The sequence below is a fragment of the Osmerus eperlanus genome, chromosome 11 (genome assembly GCF_963692335.1).
Source record: "Osmerus eperlanus chromosome 11, fOsmEpe2.1, whole genome shotgun sequence".
Classification (NCBI taxonomy): Eukaryota; Metazoa; Chordata; class Actinopteri; order Osmeriformes; family Osmeridae; genus Osmerus; species Osmerus eperlanus.
In genome coordinates this window covers 9,110,549-9,130,454 of record NC_085028.1, presented here as the reverse complement: position 1 = coordinate 9,130,454, position 19,906 = coordinate 9,110,549, and the positions used below count along the sequence as shown (strand labels likewise).

General features: G+C 45.6%; 1 protein-coding gene across 2 annotated transcripts; it reads left to right on the top strand.

Annotated features, from left to right (window-relative positions):
- The first annotated feature begins 457 nt into the window (after window positions 1-457).
- On the top strand, window positions 458-19,020 carry mettl16 (methyltransferase 16, N6-methyladenosine). Of its 2 annotated transcripts, none has more exons than XM_062473311.1 (10): window positions 458-619; window positions 1,102-1,231; window positions 7,921-8,108; window positions 9,033-9,173; window positions 9,300-9,415; window positions 9,650-9,792; window positions 12,255-12,324; window positions 13,670-13,759; window positions 17,775-17,948; window positions 18,136-19,020. In XM_062473311.1, exons 2-10 carry the CDS (start codon window positions 1,104-1,106, stop codon window positions 18,832-18,834), a joined length of 1,749 nt encoding a protein of 582 aa, XP_062329295.1. In that variant the 5' UTR covers window positions 458-619; window positions 1,102-1,103; the 3' UTR covers window positions 18,835-19,020. The 2 variants fall into 2 exon arrangements, with proteins under 2 accessions (XP_062329295.1, XP_062329294.1); XM_062473310.1 differs by having other exon boundaries at window positions 1,099-1,231.
- The last annotated feature ends 886 nt before the right edge of the window (window positions 19,021-19,906 follow it).

Genomic DNA, 19,906 nt, shown 5'->3' with positions numbered 1-19,906 from the left:
TAACAATATACTGGATGTCATTATTGTTTGCAACATAATAAAAGAAAAAAAATCTGTAAGGATGTTGAATGTCTTCATTGGGTTGGGGTTAAGGGATTTGCCTATTTTTGTGGATAAATTATTTATTATATCTGTACAGATATGATAAAGGCCTTTGGCAATTTACATTACTCATTTAAATGTTCATAATTATATTTAGCCCCAAAGATGTGTGAACTATTAATGTAATAGGCCTAGTTATAAATAAATAATCACACCCTTGAGTTAGGATTTGAGATAGTGGAAATGTAATTTGGACAGCGTGTAATGCAATTTCAGATTATTCGACACAAACGGACAATTCTAAAGCATAAAAAAATTGCCCATTACTGTGTAGCCTACTTATTTTTTAAGAAAGTTGCAGAATATCTACGATGTATTTGTTTTAAGGTTACAGGACACTGCGCTCAATGTTGACGTCACTAGTTTGGCGCAGGGTAGTGATCAACCCGGAAGCTTTTACAACGTCGAAACAACGTGCGTTGAACAGAAGAGTAACTAGATTGTGGTCATTAAAGTGTAATATCTCGCAAGTATTACTAGACTTAGTGTGACTACAACTCTTACAACTGCCATAAAGGTATGCAAACATGATTATCCAACCGTACCTCAGATATTAAACATTCGTAGCAGCATGTACAGTTAGCTATGTTGAACTGTTTAGTTACGCTTGTATTCATGTCTAGATAAATGTTACCTGTCATCTATAAGGTGTTTCTTTAATCGCACCATTCTACCTCTGTCCGGGCATTTGTAATTGCACAGCGTTAGCTTGCCAACTAAGTAGCTTGCTAGACACATGCAAAGTGCACACACATGCTCGAAGGAAACGAGTTACAACCCTGAAAGTTATTCTTTTTATAATTAGGGTATAGTCATACAATTTAAATTGTGAATAATGTGCAGCTGGACATCTAACACAACTACTACTCACATCCTGTTTATGTCAGTATATGTTTATTGTTATGCACCATCAGACCAAAACTTGCATGTAAAAACGTACTTGGCAATAAACCTGTTTCTGATTCTTATACACTGACCTGTTTCCTAACTGTGCAGCAGAGATGGCACTAAATAAGTCCATGCACCCACGAAACCGCTACAAAGATAAACCTCCGGATTTTGCATACCTGGCCTCCAAGTATCCAGACTTTCAGAAATATGTGCACACCAGTCTCGCTGGCCGAGCTATGTGAGTACAGACATATTTGTGTTTTGTAAATGAACAATATAATTTAGGCATAATGTTTTGTCATATAGCTGCCTAGCCACAAAATGTTCAGCCTATAGGCATTACTGTCCAGATGTATTTATCATATTACTTACATTATTAGTTTTCCTTTTTATGTAGTTGAGTGTCACTTTGTTGTGCACACTGTTTTACTTTGTCACTTGTCATCTGAGCACACAGCAGGAGGGTCTCCAAGAGGCATCAAATATTCTGTTTGATTACCTTCTTTGAGCCTGTGTGGTCTGTCTCACTTTCTGTCTGGGAAGAGAGCGATCAATTCAGTGGGGATCTATGCCTCAACCCCTCTACCAGTATGAATCAATGGCTGATAGTAGAGTTGTGTAATTCAGTATGCTTGTGGATAGTTCACTGTATGTCTAGTAAATCTTTGGACTATGCCCAATTTATTAACGTTTCTTAAGTTAAGCTCCACATAGCTACAGTTGGACATTTGAGCTCATATACTGTGGTGCATGTGGTGGGAGTGATAAATCTGTCAGTACATCTCATCCCACAATTGTAATGCATTTGTTTCCTGTCGTCCTCTATACTTTCATGCTGAGAACCCTTTGGTGATGGTCTTCAAGCCTGTAACTTCAGGCTTTACCCTGTCTTTTATGTGCCATTTGTCATCAAGGTTAAATGAGTTCTTTCCATACGTCTTCAAAGTGTTCTTTGAGAAGCCACATGCTGAACTATACCATGACATATGACTTGGAATGGAGCTAGCAATTCATTTGAGATGAGCCATGAGGAGTGTGTTTTCCATGCAGCGTGATTAACATTCTGTCAGAGGGTGTTTCTCTCCATCACATTGTGTTGTTGTTTTCTTCCTTGTGAGCATGTGTATACGTCAACAAGACACAATGGCTTTATTGTATAACCTATATCAAAGAAACCCTTTTTCAAAATCTCAACAATAGAATGTAGACTGGGTGCACATCACATACTAATACCCGCAAGCATGCACGTCAATCCAAAACAAACAAACCCTCTCAGGCAAAAATACACTCCTATAAAACATCTTACTCTAGTATCTTGTCGTAAATCTGGGGACTGCTCATTATGCATATAATAAACGACAGAGGTAAGAGATCTGCTTAAATGATTAATCCATGCTCTGCTGACAGCATCTCGTCCATGCTGTCACGCTCTCTCTCTTCCTTCCCCCTCATCTCCTTCTTTCTATATTCTCTCAGTTCCCTCCTTCTCTCTGTCTATCTCTACTTGTCGCTCTCTGGCATGTCCACCTCCGACCTGTATGTGATGGGTAGAGTGAGAACCTAAGGGAGCAGCACAATGGCATCTTGGGGGGTGTGGGGGGGGCTTCCCCTTAACCACTGGACAGGCTCTGTCGGTAATTGGGACACACAGAGGTATGAAATATGCAGTGAGAAGTAGGGGGGAAGGGGAGGGTAGACCGAGGTCTATGTCTTTTTAGATCACATCTCTGCTGTCAAGATATCTCTCCACAAGAAAGGGTTGCAAGCAGTTTATTTCACAGTGAACTGAAAAGCGAGATCATGTGATTGTAACTCCAGTCATATACATTGTTAGCTTTTGCTATGATTTCTGCTGTTTTGGAGATGTGAAAACTTTGATCGATACACAATATGAAGTATGAGCATTTTTACTTAATGCATTTGTGAATGATTTTGACTTTGACGTTAAATAATACGTTCAGGAACACTTTAATATTTGACTTCCTTTTATTTCCCATTCAAGTCACTATAGTTCAGTCTTACTGGTTGAAGTCAAACATTATATCTTAATAATCTGGTAGAGTGATGAGGGAGACCAGGCAGGAGGACACGGGAGAGGGAGGCCGGAGGGGGGATCACGTTGATTGCACGGTCATCACTACACCTGGTGCTGAGGTAGGAGAGCTGACAAGATGCGACGAGGCAGCTCTCTCTCACTAATTGCATATTTCACCTACCCATCATTTTCCCTACTGTGCCTTTTTAAAATGTGTCGTTCGTTTCTCTTCTCTCTTGCACGCTCCCTCTTTTTCTCTTCACTCTCTTCCTTTGTCCTTCTGGCTGTTTGGATTCTGTTTGAAGGTGCAGGATGAAACGTGTCCTGTGTAGCTGGACTCTCCCTTTGATTCCTGCTAATGATGGGCTCAAGACAGTGCTGGTACAGATCAGCTCTCCTGACCAATTAGGATGCTGGACTCTATTTGGATGAGCCTTTCTTAAGCTAATTGAAAATAGCTGCTTTATTTTCTGTGTGTGTACCTGTAAGTCTGAAACTAATATTGGCAAACATCAAGGCCTATGAATTCAGCATATTTATGCTAGTCATCAGCTGAGGTGTGTGTATGTGAAAATGTAATGAACCCCTACTGAGTGAGATTGTATTGACACCTCATGGTTGGTTTTCTACTTGTGGATGTGTTCATATCAGCATTGGGTGTCTAGCGAACGCGTGAGTGATGAGATAGGACTAGGTGCATGAACGCTTGTTGTCAATCTGTAGCAGGTGTTCATTACAGAGCCTCATTTACAAAAGGGCCCTGAGACTCACCGACAGAACAAAACAGACGGGGAAGTGACGAACAGGCCTCAGTTGTGAAGCTGCTAAGGCTGGTTTACCAATGCGGACGTTCCGTCTGACAATTGTCACAAGGTGAAACTTTGATACCTGGATCTGAAACGGTAACAAGTAAATCTGGATATGTGAAGAAAGCATACATACTTTTTCTTCACCGCCATTTTATAATAATGATATGCTCCGATTACAAACCAACCTGACATTCATATTTAATGGCTGAAGTTCAGTAGTCCGTTTTGAATCACGAGACTCCAATTGCAGCTTTCAAACTGTGGACAGTATTCATCTTAAAATTTCAATAGAACTACAAGATTAGCCTCCCACTTAGAAATGCGGTGTCTACCAGCTCTGGTTTACTGTCGTCTGTGAAGACTTGGTGCTCACTCCCCCCCCCCCATGCCCCCCCCCCCCAGTGAGACAGACCTCTTTGCCTTACGGGAAGCAGTTGTAGATTAACATAGTTTTATATTTCTGGTGAATTAATCTGGCAAATGTGGAATTTAAGCAGACATTTGGTGGATCAGAGTAATCTTAGGGAGAGACTCAATCCTCGGGAGATAAATCATACTCATTTGCTGTATGTGGATGAGACTGATGGAGTTTTTGAGGGTGCTGAGTGAGAACTTAATGGAGAGGGAATTCTTGAATTGACAGTATAGATATAAACTGGATTATTAAAAGGAATGTAGTTGGAACCATACTTTAAGGAAGTATACTTGTGGTTCTCAGATGTCACACACAGAGAGAGATGGAATTAGGAAGCATGATGGGATGGCTCCTTCGTTCCATCATGGCTGTCTAGCGATCTGTGCCACAGTGGTGGGGGGCATTAACAATTCAATGTTCTGGAGGACATTTCATTTTGTAGTCATTTTTTGGTGCAGTCTAGGGAGGGTTTCTCCCTTTAATTAATTGTTCATTTCCCACTGTGGATTACCGGTGTGATGCATTATTAACACATATATGTTAGATGAAGGGTGTGAGATGAGGACACATCTTGAGTGGTGTGAAGGCCACCTATTGTCCACAATTTTCTAGCATTGACTTGTACATGTGAATGAAGTGTGTGGATAGCAGGTGGAACAGCTCTAAGCTTCAGACTGGAAGACCAGGCCGTGCAGTCAGGCCTCCTTCCTGTCAGGCACATCGGATTTCCATCTGTTTTTATAGGTTAGCAAGTCAAGGGTTGTTTTTGAACATTTGATAGGTCTTGTGATTAGCAGCGAACTCTAGATTTTGTTTTGCCATCCGTTGATTACTGGAGTCTCTCTGATTGCATGCGTCATTTACAGATGAGATTGATGAGATTTTTGTGTGGACACAAATTGAGAGTGAATCTCTTTACCGACTTGGAGTTTTTGTACTTGCCCAACTTTTCCTCCTTTTTTTCAAAAGCAGGATCTCTCATCCTACTGTTTTTAGAAAACGGAGGAAGTCTCTTACCAAGCCAGTTTTCAGTACAATCACACAACTGATTAGGCTACATTTGGCCCAAGACAATTTGTAGAATTAACATGTCTTAATACCTCTGTAAACACACACACTAAGCTTACGGTTGCCTAAGCTTTTATCCCTGCCATTTAACCTAGAACTATGCAGTGGAACTAGAGGACTGCCTGTGTAATCTCCTCGCCATGTAGAAGTACCTGCTTTGTTTAAAGGAGAGCTCTTATGGTCACACTGAACAATCAAGACTTATTTTGTTCAGTGTGTGGAACGACCCAACGTGGGAGAAGAGTTGGCACCAATCAGCACAATTTTTATTCCTACGCATTCAGAATGAAATTAGTTTGCCCTGAAGGTCACCTCTCCAGACCTGCTGTGTAGCATGTCTGCAGATGAACGACTTTGCTAAGGTGGGTGTGAGTGGGGAACAGAATGTGTGTTAAGGTGGGTGTGAGTGGGGAACAGAATGTGGGTGTGAGTGGGGAACAGAATGTGGGTGTGAGTGGGGAACAGAATGTGGGTGTGAGTGGGGAACAGAATGTGGGTGCGAGTGGGGAACAGAATGTGTGTTAAGGTGGGTGTGAGTGGGGAACAGAATGTGGGTGTGAGTGGGGAACAGAATGTGGGTGTGAGTGGGGAACAGAATGTGGGTGTGAGTGGGGAACAGAATGTGGGTGCGAGTGGGGAACAGAATGTGTGTTAAGGTGGGTGTGAGTGGGGAACAGAATGTGTGTTAAGCTGGGTGTGAGTGGGGAACAGAATGTGTATTCCGCTGCCGTCTCCCATCTCTTTCAGCAGGCAGACCCCTCGGTTCTGCAGACCCCTAGTGCCTGCAGACTCCTCGTGTGTGGGCGGTGGCGTTCGTCTAACTGTGACTGAGCTGGTAGTGGTGCTCAGCAGATTGACCGCTGCAGTAAATCCCACACCTCTTTATCTCTCACGAGTCTTCAGAACCATGCCACCTCTCTGGCGCTTCCTTTCCCCTTGCTGATAGGCACCCTCCCTGCATTTTTTTTATTTATTTTTTACGCTCACTCTCTTTCCTGCAGCATAGAGAAATTGCTGAGTGTGCCCCTCTGCCTAGTTTGGGGTCTGTAGAGAGATGGGGCTCCCTATGTATTAATTGATAGTCCTACTCACAGCCCACCTCCTCCTACCAACCTGGCTCTGCTGTAGGGAGATTAACTGTCAGCATGTCTCCACCATCGCACTGCCTGGTACCTCTTCCTTGCCCTCCATGCCTCCAACCATCACCTTCCTCTTATCTTTACAGAGGACCTGGATGTTAACCGACGTCATTAGCGACATCAAGACCTCTGTAATTGTCTTGGTTATGTCTTGATTCTCACTACTGGTTTGTTGTTTAATCCCACGCTGTTGGTCGCTGTGTGACGGCCTAACTGCGACGCACACACGCCACCCAACGTGCCGTTTCGGGCACGCTCACGCATTCTGCGTCTGCAGAATCGGCCATTGCTCCAGCGTGGCTGGATTTGCGTGCTCTGCTCGTCTGTTCAGTAGGTGTAGTTGCCATGGAGACCTGACGCAGCGCTGCTTATGGGAAGGGAATAAGCGCTCTGCATTACGCACACAAAGACACACACACACTCACTCATCAGGCTAAAAATAGAGGCATGGGCTAGCAGGCTAAATTCCTCACTCTGCATATTGATCATCAGACTACTGGAGATGAAGAGAGTTAATACAAAAAAGGTTTCAGATGGGCGAAGAGAGAGAAACATGAAGGAGTCACCCTATCATGTATGTCAAGTCATCCACTGCCCTCCTATGCTGACACTAAGGACCAAGGACACAAAGTCATTTTTGCAAGGCCGGGAATCGAACCAACCACCTTCTGATTAATAGCCCGACTCCCTAACCGCTCAGCCATCTGACTCTACAAGTCTTTGTTATAATAGATCATGCATGCACCCTGCATTGGAGGTGCCAGACGCTCCCATCACCAGGAAGTGACAGGTGGCTGAGCGGTGGCTGAGCGGTGAGGGAATCGGGCTAGTAATCCGAAGGTTGCCAGTTCGATTCCCGGTTATGCCAACTGACGTTGTGTCCTTGGGCAAGGCACTTCACCCTACTTGCCTCGGGGGAATGTCCCTGTACTTACTGTAAGTCGCTCTGGATAAGAGCGTCTGCTAAATGACTAAATGTAAATGTAAGTGTCTAATTACATCTGGAGAGGTGTGAATGTGTGTGGAGACGGTTTAATTATACCTATCTTGCCTATCTTGGCAACTCTTTGTCTCTCCAACCCAAACGTATGTTCCAGACAGTTTAAATGATGCAAGAAAAAATGGGTAGGTGGTGGGGATGGGGATATGGGGCTTTTACCAGGAATGAGTGGGTGGGGCTTTTGTTATAAAGGATATGTGGACTTCTGTGTCATTAGCATGAAAGTGTAAAACGATTTTGATTCTGAGAATAACTACTGCATTTGTGGAAGACAAACAGGACAATGCTGTTGGAGTCCTCTTTTTCTGGTAGACAATTATTTGGGTTCCATGTGTATGGTGGTACTTGTCTGAAGGGCCATACTACAGTTCCTCAATATGTGGCATTGTACTGTATTTGAAAAATATTGTTGGATAAGATGAAAGTCGCCTTCAACCTTGTCTGCTGTTCCTTGTCTGCAGGCTGAACTTCAAGGAGCCAGAAGCAGTGCGGGCGCTGACCTGTACCCTGCTGAAAGAGGACTTTGGTCTGACCATTGAGATCCCCTTAGAGCGCCTCATTCCCACTGTGCCCCTGCGCCTCAACTACATCCACTGGGTGGAGGACCTGATCGGGGGCCAGGGCGAACCCCGCAAGGGCATCGACATAGGTCAACTATGAAGCTGTCTCCTTCCCTGTCCTCGTTAGGGACTCAGACCGTTCACAGACCTTGTGATTTCTCATCTACATTATAGATGGAGCATCTGTAGCGCTTTAATTACAACCATCCTTTTTGATCAATGTACCACCCAAAAAAAACACATGTTCAAACGTCAATGATGAGTGTAAGAGGCAACTAATGCCTGATCATGTTTGTTTGCTCAAAGGGGATTCCTCCCAACGTAATCCTAAGTTAATCTTATTCCCCCCCCCGATTGCCTGCCACGGAGGTTTAGCATGCAGCCCCAGAGTAGCTGGCTGCCAGTGAGCCTACACTGGCTCCGAGTGGCTTGCTTTTGGCACCTCCAGGTCCCCAAACGTGTGCTCACCCATGTCCTCAGGACCTCGAGCTCACTAAATCCCCATCTACATGCCACAACTGGTTTTCTGGTCTATCCATCAGAGGAGAGCACTACTTTTTTGCATGTCTTTGTGTCTCTTTGGTGCATTTCCTCAGAGGCACAGGTCACTTATTGGTGACCCTGGGCCATTATGTAAGCATATTGGAGCTGTCACTTAACTGATGGATGTCATTTGGGGGTATTCTTGACCTGACGGATGCCATCCCACCCCCCAAGGGACACACAGAGGCTGTCTACTGGGATCCCTGGTCTCTGTGAGGGTTGGATAATTTGATAATGGCAGCTGGAATTGTTTCTTATTAATCCATCATTGGTAATAAGAGAGCACAGTCAGAGTGCATTAAATATTCGCTTACGCACGCACACACACACACACAGACCCATATACTTAAGTCACCCTTCAATATTGTTCCAGAAAAATACCCATGTCTCACTATCAAACTTCCTCGTGTTTCTCTGTCTCTCTCTTTCACACTCTATAAAAGGAATGTCTTGCTTTCTTATTTCCCCAGGCACTGGTGCTTCCTGTATCTACCCCCTACTGGGAGCCTCTATGAATGGCTGGTACTTCCTGGCTACAGAGGTGGACGACATCTGCTTTGACTTTGCCACCAAGAACGTAGAACAGAACAACCTGTCTGACCTCATCAAAGGTGTGGCCCCTCAGCGACCCTAACCCAGATGGGTTCCCTGAAGCGTCCGCTTCTTACAACTTCTTACCTGATGTACTTCTACTCAGTCTTGTCAGACACTGACCTGTCTCCTGTCTGCTGTGCCAGTTGTCAAGGTTCCCCAGAAGACTTTGCTAATGGATGCCCTGAAGGAAGAAACCGCCATTGTGTACGACTTCTGTATGTGCAACCCTCCCTTCTTCGCCAACCAGCTAGAAGCCAAGGTAAAGCTCCCTCCAGCTCATTATAAACTGACCGGTTGGTACTTTCTGGCACACATTTACACCTGAACATTTTTAGAATCGAAAGTCTACAATGCTCTTATTTTTATATATTTTATGTTAAACGAGAGCAAGCCAGACACAACAAAATCAGATGGATGTTTTAGGAATGGTAATAAGTAATCTGTCTGCTTATTTTCCCGCCCACCACCTCCTCCTCCCTCCCCCGCTCTCCAGGGGGAGAACTCGAGGAACTCCCGGCGGCCTCCCCCCAGCTCCATAAACACTGGCGGGGTGACAGAGATCATGGCAGAGGGCGGGGAGCTAGAGTTTGTGAAGAGGATCATCCATGACAGTCTGCAGCTCAAGACGCGCCTGCGGTGAGAGGCCCAAAATGGTATCTCTCTCTCCCTCTCTCTCTCTCTCTCTCTCACCCCCCCCCCTCTCTCTCTCTCTCTCTCTCTCTCTCACCCCCTCTCTCACCGACTACCCCATCAGTCAAACGGATATTATCAGACTGACGGTTGGATATATCTTGTTGAAAATAGTGTTTAAAATGTTGGCATGTGTAAGGAGCAAATGTCAAATGCTGGGAGTGTGCATTAACGAGGGGATGAGAGAACCAGTTAGGGGAGCAGGAGAAGGGGCGACACAAGGGCAGATGGAGGTTCAAGGATGGAGCTGTTGCCTAGAGTTTGTTTAATGAATTGGCATAGGGAGTAAACAGGCACCCCAGGCATTATCTGGACGCCTGCAGGGAGCAGCTGTGTGGTCGGGGGGGCACAGATCTCTCCACCACACCCCCACCACAAATCCTGTCACTGGTGCAATGGAGTAGGAATCAGATATGGGGAAGGAGAGAGAGGCACTATTAGAGCTAATTACACACTTCACACCTGGGCCCCACCACTGGGACTGTGTGTGTGTCTGTTTGAATGTCATGTAGCTGCAGAGACAAAGTGCTGTACTTGAAAGCATGTCTCTGTCTCTGCATTTGATTTTTATACATGAAGCAATGATACTCGGGAGTCAGGTGGCTGAGCGGTGAGGCAATCGGGCTAGTAATCCGAAGGTTGCCAGTTCGATTCCCGGTCATGCCAACTGACGTTGTGTCCTTGGGCAAGGCACTTCACCCTACTTGCCTCGGGGGGAATGTCCCTGTACTTACTGTAAGTCGCTCTGGATGAGAGCGTCTGCTAAATGACTAAATGTGCTCAGGAGAGTGTGTGTGTGTGTGCTGGTGTGTGCATGCTTCTGTGGAAAGACAAACACATCCCTCTGAGGGATCTACTTTCGTCTGTGTGTTCACACCTTAGTGCTCTTGTGTTGAGTGGATGTTGTACCTGTGTGGAGGATGAGCGGCTGCCCCTGGGGAAGCCATGCTTGGGTCTTCCTCTACTCTCATTTCTCTTTTGTGGTGTTTGGACCAAGGAAGCAGCAGCAGGCTGTATCCACTCCACTGCATGCTGGGATACCAGAGCCGCCAGGTGTCCGTGGAAACACAGCCAGCACATCTGATTGGCCCTCAGAGACCCCCACCCCCTCGCACACTCTCATCCTCTCCAACAACACTGAGCTGTAATTAACTGCCAGACTGGGGCGGGCTGCCTTGTTACTGATCAATACACACACACAAAATTGCAGCCAGGAAAAGGATATGATTCCCCCTATTCAGCATACATTGTTAAGAATTCCCCCATCATTGATATGATAATTCTTATCTGTAGGAATAAGGTTGTAATTATTGTTTTTTGTGCTTTTGGGGGGTATTTAGATTTTATTGAAAAGAAATGCATGATATTTAGCAGGAGCTGGCGGTGCATCTGACCTTGGGGGACATTTGAGAAATACCTTTTTAAGAAGAAAGATGTGAATCTGCCGTGTGTGTGTTAACGTGGTGTTTTCAGCCCCCTTCCCTCTATGCTTGACAAAGTGGGGAACATCTGTGGATATTAGAGCTGTTTAATATTTCATGGCCCCATTAGAGGCAAGCCCTTCCCTCTCCCACCCCTAACCTTGGAGGCGTTTCTCCAGGTGTGCTTCTCTTTTGCTCTCCTGCACACCCACTCAACCCCTTCTGCCTTTGTCTCTCAGTGCCTCCTGCATTTAAGGACTCAAGCACATTTTCTGACAGTGAAATAGAAGCCAATTTGCATAAAATCACATTTTGTTGCTTAGGTTGCAGAAACTTCTAGATTTGTCAGGTTCTTACCCAGCAAATTATTTTAATTTGCATTGTAGGTTGTTGATGCCAGGAAAACATATCAAGAAATTATTTTAATCTAAATTTGGGATTTACATCACTGGGATTGTCTCCTGCATGCATCCTCATTGCAAAAGTATATTATAAAATAAATAGATATTTTACGACTGAACTGACAGTGCAGTACTTGACAAGAAGGCAACACAGCCAGACAAAGATTAAACTAAATTGCTCAATTTTACTCCCAAATGGTCTCTCTGGTGTGTTTGTCTCAGACTTCCCTGTCTGAGACTCTATAGGCTATTTATTGATTAAGGAAGGATTGCCTCTTCATTGCAGAGGAGAGATATTGATCTGGTCTGCACTGGGCAACTTCAAAGAATCTCCTTCACCACAGAGACCCATACACGCACAGTTATTCTTTTCCTCTCATGTTCTAATTAAAATCTCAAACTGTTCACAGCCTCCTTCAGAACTACAAAATCAGCCCCCTTTTCCTACAGTAATGGATCATGCTAGACGAAGACCCCTTGTTTTGGGACTCTGTACCCTTCCACTGTTTGTTTGATCTCTGCTAGGAGGTCCACACCCAGGCCTCTGGCCTCTCTCTCCTTGTCTAATAGATGATTTCTGTTGCAGGTGGTACAGCTGCATGCTGGGGAAAAAGTGCAGCTTGACACCTTTGAAGGAGGAGCTGAGAAAACATGGAGTGAGTGCACACTGAAGCCTTCAACAAAACACACACACACACACACTTGTATAATATATGATAACGCCTTAAATCAATATACTGTACAATACATACAAATGTGGGGATCCAAGCTCAGACATGTCTGCATGCCCCATGCCCTGTGGGCAAGGAAAGATAATGGAGTTTCCGAAACCCAGCACCTCCCCCCATCTCTTTTCCGCCCCTCCAGAGACCCCCTTTACATCATGAGGGGTGGGGGGGGACTGGAAATCCCATGAACCATAACAGATCAATCCTCTTGTTCTAATACGTTGGCTAAGCAATGTCACAGGCTGCCCTTGATTGAGCTGATTTCCGTTAGTGGAGCATGACAAACGCACGGTGGTGTGTCACTAATGTTCATCAACTCGTATTAGTCTAGCATTAGCCTAGCACATGAGTGCTAACTGACTGTTACAGGCCTCCAGCCCTATGCCAGTCACTTTTCTCAGTAGACAAGCGACTCAATGGGCTTGAATGTCAGCAGACTTTCGTTTGAGCAGTTCCCAGGGGGCTCATCCCTGTCAATCACCCCGAGTCCCCTGCCTGCCACCCGACTAGGCCTCACTCCTCCAGAGGTGTCACAAGCCTGTCTCTGCTCATCAGGGTTAGTGCAGCCATGGCAAACATCCAGGAGAGGGGGTGTTACCTTGTGTGTGTGTGTGTGTGTGTGTGTGTGTGTGTGTGTGTGTGTGTGTGTGTGTGTGTGTGTGTGTGTGTGTGTGTGTGTGTGTGTGTGTGTGTGTGTGTGTGTGTGTGTGTGTGTGTGTGTGTGTGTGTGTGTGTGTGTGTGTGTGTAATAAGAGACCCTAATTAACATGCAAATTCAGCTCACACACACCATCCCTCTGTTTTCCCCAGTCTCTCTCATCGCTTGTTTCATTTGGTGAGTGTTTTTAGGGGCCAAGGTCAGCTGTCTGTAAAAGGCCATATCTCATTGACTCTGATCCAGTGACCCTAACCTCTGATCTTTCTGTCATTGGTGTAAATCCTCGCGACGATTCTGTAAAAAGAATAAAAGGGTTGACTGTGAGTGACAGGAGAAGTGGAGTGGATCCTCTCATAGACTGATCTTCTTGACCAGCTCTTCATGTCTGTTAACGACTGTTCTCTCTGGAGCACCAGCACCACGTGTGTGAGTGTGGTGTTCCTCCCCTGTGGGACACTGCACCTTGTCACCTGCAAATGGGAAATGCAGCAAGGCTTGCAGAATCCCTTTCAGCAGTCTAGTCACTGCAGACCTGTGTAAACATCAGACTCTTTTGTCTTTATGTTTGTGTGTTTTGTCTGAATGTCTTTGTTGTGTCTGTTGTCATATTCCCAGGTGCCCAAGGTGACCCAGACCGAGTTCTGCCAGGGGAGAACCATGCGCTGGGCACTGGCCTGGAGTTTCTATGACGACGTAACTGTTCCGGTAAGGTGGCACACACTGGCTGGGTGGAATAGACAGAAATATGACCAAAGTGCCACTTGGCATTTTAAAAAGTGAGGAGTAGAGTACAAGAAAAGAATTGCGTATCCCCCGCCTTTGGTCTCCTCAGCTGACGGTCCTCCCTTACTCTTCTCCCTTTTCTCTCCTTTCCACTTTTCTAACACCCCCACCCTGAGTCTACCAGGGCTGTGGTACTAGATCCACCTGCTGCATACTGTTCCTAAACTCTGACACTTCCTCAATAATGCATGTGAAGGTCCACCCCCTTCTCCTATTTTCCAGCCCATTCCATTAGACACACTTAACACGCCCTCTGGGGAGATGTTTGCGTCCCTTTAATTCGCTGTATCCAGGCAACAGTTGCCGTGGCAGGAGGGTGCGCTCAAGCCATGTCGTCAGGAGTCCTGGGACAGAAAGAGGGAAGACAAAAACAGGCAGAGTGAGGAAGAGGTGGCAGAGGGGACAATAAAGCTTGAAATTATATCAGTTAAACTGAAAAACAAGACTAAAAGGATGGAGTGAGTAGCGCTCTCTTGAACAGGGAGGGGTACTTGATGTTCCTGGTCTCTACAGAGTTCCTGTAATCTCTCTCTTGCCCTTTCAACATAAAGCCAGCTGAGCAGAAAGATCGGCCTACATTTCTGCAGCGCCCCCCTCCCCACCCTCCTCCACCTTCTTTTCTCCCCCCTCTTCCCATAGCCTGGCTCTACATCATTGCAAGGCAGAGGAGGAAAGAGGAGTGCTGAGTGATTCGTTTACCTGTGTGTGTGTGTGTGTGTGTGTGTGTGTGTGTGTGTGTGTGTGTGTGTGTGTGTGTGTGTGTGTGTGTGTGTGCGTGTGTGCGTGTGTGCGTGTGTGCGTGTGTGCGTGCGTGTGTGCGTGTGCGCGTGCTCCCACGCTTAAGTCTGCATGCATGTGTTTGTACGCATGACTGACTGCACATTTGTGCTTGCACGACAGTATGCGTTTGTGTCCATATGGACATGTACTGTCGTGGGTGCATGCATGAATGGCTGGCGGGGTGTACTTGACCTAACCCCTTGTAGGATTGCTTGAGCAGACATCTATGTGACACTACATACAGTAGCTTTTTGACATTTCCTTTGACCCTCCCCTTCATCAGCAGTACACTGCACCAAGATGACCTGATCAATACCAATGACATCACACTGCTGCTGACTGATGTCTTCTACAGGAAGTGAGACTCAATGTAGGATTTGACCAGAGACCAGGTCCGAGTCACATTCCCTCACTACAGAGAACAAGAGTGGAATGGAGGAGAGAGACAGAATGAGAAACACGGAGAGCAAGACAACAGAGAATGGGAAAACCAGAAAGATATTAGCACGTATGAGGGGGCTGAGCAACTGGGCCCTTGGACTTGTTGTGGTTGGACTCTGTGGACGTTGTGTGACTCAGGAAGGCCCATGGCAGAAGGTGTGTCAGGCACCCAGCTTGCCAGGGTGGATTAACAGTGAGCGGTGAGGGGTCAACCTCCAGTGTCTGAGGCTTGGGGGCCCAGAGGGTGGGGAACGGAAGGACTGGGGTGGAGTGGATGGTCAGGAGAGGTCCAGACGACAGCCTCACAGGTTAAATTGCCATCACGTGTGTGTCTGTGAGCGTGTGTCTCTGTCTGTGTGTGTGCACTAATGAACGCATGTGCTTGTCAGAGAGAGACAGAGAGATGGGTAATTGAATAATGGTACTTTACCTGGAGAGCCAGTCTATCTGATGGTTAAGCACAGACTCCTGGTTTTCAAAAATTAGGGCAGGCTTCTGGAGAGGGTTACTCATAACAGACAGACCAGAAGTGAGGTGTGGTCATGAAAGGCTTTCACCAAAGCCTGCCGTGTGTGTGTGTGTGTGTGTGTGTGTGTGTGTGTGTGTGTGTGTGTGTGTGTGTGTGTGTGTGTGTGTGTCAGTGAGTCAGATAAATAATGGAAAGAGAGAGGGAAAGAGGAGTAGAGATGATTCTCGGGGGAGGAGTGGACTTAAAGCGGTAGACGTGTGTGTGTGTGTGTTGTGTGTGTGTGTGCGCCTGCGCAAGTGTAGAAGAGTAACATGTTTGTGTATTTTTTTATTTATTTGTGAGAGTTCAGGATAAGGTTCTCTCTTTGTCTGTGAATTTGTCTCCTTCAATGCTATTGTAACTGTGTGTATCCATGTAAGGGTGTGCTTGCACACAGACAGGCTTGCCTTGATGGATTTTATTGATTTCCCTCCATCTCCTTTGAGCTGGGGGGCTTACAGAGCAGAGAGAGAAGCATTTGGAAACAATAAGAAATATGTGAAGCAGCTCTAACAAGGCCTCCCAGACTAGATTCTGTCTACACTCTCATTCACTACTCTAATAAACACCCTCTCACTGTGGGAAGAGGCCATGAATTAAACATGACAGACTTCATTAATGGTTTACATCCACCATCTAATGACATTGTCACAGTGGAAAAACGGAAAAGCCAGAGCTTATCATCTGGTCTATTCTGTCTGAAGGTCACAGACTAGAGTCCTTCATTGTTTAATTTGTTGGTCAGTTAGCCATATTGTCTGCTGTGTTTGACTACCAGTCCCCAGCACGATCCAAGTATTCTTCAACTGACTCCTGGAGCAAGGAAAGTGTCTTTTGGGAAGTGGATTCAGGAGGAGTTATTGTATGGGGACATGCTTAGATGAAGAATACCTCCGCCATAGCAGCATGACACCAGTGTCAGCATTGAGGCAGCTAGCCTCAATGTCATAGCAGGGGAGGTTAAAAGATTTGGATGGGGTTCCCTCTTGTGGTGTGTTTCAGTACTGCAATAGACATTTTCTTATGTCTTTGCTGTGTTTTATTCCCTTTAATTTCTGATAATAAACATAATGATATCCTCACAATTATTCATCTGAACATGTCTGGAGAAGGGCTGTGGATGGAGGGAGAGTAGAGAGAAATATGGAAGGATAGAAGCCATAACAGGAGAAAAGGCGGTAAGAGGCCTAAAGGGGACAGATTCATCATCAGGAATCCTTTAACTCCATATATCATTTTCTCTCTGGATGACTCGCTCTCATCCGTCTGTTGTTCATGCCCTCTCTCTTGCTCACTCCATCACCTTGAAACCATGGCCACCCAAAGGGCTTTCCATGGAGTCTCGGGGTGAGACATCCCAGCTAAGTGTCTACTCAGTCAAGCATTGAGTTAGCATGGCTGTGTTACTTTTGCATTTACATTTAGCAGACGCTCTTATCCAGAGTGACTTACAGTAAGTACAGGGACATTCCCCCAAGGCAAGTAGGGTGAGGTGCCTTGCACAAGGACACAACGTAATTTCGCACGGCCGGGAATCGAACCGGCAACCTTCTGATTAATAGCCCTATTCCCTAACCGCTCAGCCACCTGACTCCCGTACCGTTTCGTCTTAAAATGTATCAAGTTTTTGTGCATAAATGTTTTTTTTTTTTTTTTTTTTTTTTCGTGACTCTTGACATGCCTGTGCTGTAGTCCCTTTGTTGTGTACTTATGTGCCGGTGGGGGTGTGTCCAAGGTGTGTACCGGTGTGCATGTGACCCTACATGTGTGTCACCAAGAGGCTGAAACTAACCCTTATTTTTGATATGTGAAGTATGTTGTTGGAATTGTGTTAGTGTGTGTCAAGACAATAATCTTAGTTAGTCAGAATCAAGAGTCTGTTAGTACCTATGACTGAATGTGTAGTACCTGTACAAAACTGTACCTGAGGTAGTCAAAGAAGTAGTGTACTTTTGACTGATCCAGCAGTCCTAAGAATGTGGGCTAGTGAGTCATGGGTGGGGTCACCATACCTTCCTCAGTATTAATGTCAACATCAACAGTAGTAGCCTCAAATTTCGCTGATTAGGTCATATACAAGTACATTATTTGTGGCAAGATTTATTATTTGACAGTATGATTGAGCTAAACATATAGACACTGATTAAAGACTAGCACATCGGTTACAGTAGTCTGAAGATGTCCTCCTGTCTTTCCCCTCCTGGTCAGTCTCCCCCGAGTAAGAAGCGTAGGTTGGAGAAAGCTCGTAAGCCCCTGTCCTTCCTGGTGCTCCATCCCACACTCAAGGAGTTCCAGGCTCAGGCATCCTCAATAGGCTGCACCTCCAGCAGCACAGTAGAGACCATCACTGCCTGGGTGGAGAAGATCCTTACTGACCTACGGGTAAGTGCATATGCATGTACGCTCTAAGAAACGTACAAACCGGGACAAGCACAGATGATTAAGTGATTTTGAACTGCTGAAAGATCGAAGTCAGTCAAATGTAATATTTGCCCCAAAAAGTGACCTGCTGGATGCACAAATACACACTACAATAACACTACATGTTTTGTCTCATGCGTCCCTTCAGATCCAACACAAGAGGGTCCCATGTGCGAAGAATGAACAGAGCCTGGTTCTGATCGCTGTGGAGAACACCTGGATCCACGGGCGCCAGAAACGTCGTGACCAGAACCGCCAACTCCGAGAAATCCCCCGAGCGCTCCCTGGAGCCACAGCGAGCCCTGCACCCACTACACCTCAGAACCCACAAACCCAGCAGCCCTCCACACACAGCAGGGACATCCAGGAAGATCCAGACAAACCTGCAGGTGCTCCAACCGACAAACCGCAGTCTGTAAATCTGGGGGCGAATGGGTGTGACTCGAAGGGGAAACGTGAAAAGAAACCTCAGATAAAGGAAGCCAGTAGTGTCCCTAAAGATGAAAATTGCCAGGATGTCAACATGAAGTCCCCTATATCAACAGCACCACCAAAACACACAGTGTCAGCACTGCTTCCAGAAAAGGAAGTCCACTTTACCCCACCACTAGAAGAGCTTACCAGTGCACCGGAAGGGGAAGCTGCCATGCAGGATGTAGTGCCCTCAGGGCGGCCCATAAGCCCTGCAGTACAACACTTTCTATTCAAGAGCCTGGTAAATATTAAGACAGAGGAAAATGATGTTGCTGTAGAGATGCACTGGATGGAGGGGCAAACTAAGGATCTGATGAACCAACTATGTACTTACATGAAGAACACTCTCTATAGAATTGTGGCCAAGCCCTAGTGGACCTTTTTGGTAGAAGAGTGGACAATTTCTGAACCAAATTTAAGTTCTGTTCCTGGGCCATTTTTGCATATCAAGTCCTTGTAATTTTACAGAAACTTTGCCTACGCAACACATTATGTTATGAGGCATAAAAGTTAACTGTTTTGATCAGTTATTTGTAATAAATGTATTTTAGTACACACATTGGTCTGTACACTTTATTGAGTTTTCCAAAAGGCAGTTTTTACACTCAGCCACAGGAGGGCGTCACACACTTTCAGAACTTGTAGAATTGCACCACCTCATTTCATGGAAGTGAGCCTCCCATTTGAGAATGGCCTCTTGTAGTGCTAAAATTAGAAAGCAATGCAAATTAACTGAAATATTCCATGATTGGTGCTGGTTAATGAGTAATGAGCTTTTTCCTTGTCAAATAATACTAAATATATGCAGGATGCCCCACAATTTCCTCTCGTGTCAATTTAGTTGTGCCCCATTATGGGGTTGCAGCCGACATACTTCCTGCAGAGGAGTGAAAAACAGGAAAAGTGAACCCAGGGCACCAACTATTTGTTGAGCTTTTGCTTGTGGTGAGTCAGCGCACATGCTCATATTACGCAAAACGGATGTCTAATGTGCTTTCCCTGGGTCTCACCAGGACTTTGACTTGTGTGCTAGGGTCATGTGACAAGTGAACTATTACAGTATGCGAGGTTTCAGCAATGATACTGTCTCTGGCAGTCGGCCACATCATAGATCTGTCTCAAGGGAACTGGTGACAAACATGTCCCATGGGGTTTAAGAATCCTTAAATGATCCCACCACTGAAGGAAGTTTTAATCACAGTAGTGGGATCTGTGCCTTTTAATGTGTCTGACCTTTCTAGCCAGTATCCACAGGATGCTGTACAGCAGAAGTTAGTGTCAGAAAAAACAGCTTGCAGAACGGCCACCAGTAGGAAATGTTTACACATCAAGTCAGTATCTGATGCTCTTTCACTACATCCCTGTCCACCACTCCCCCTGACTCTTTGTCTTTCTATCTCTATCTGAATATGAAATGCTGTTTGGTATTTGTTTCACACATGTAT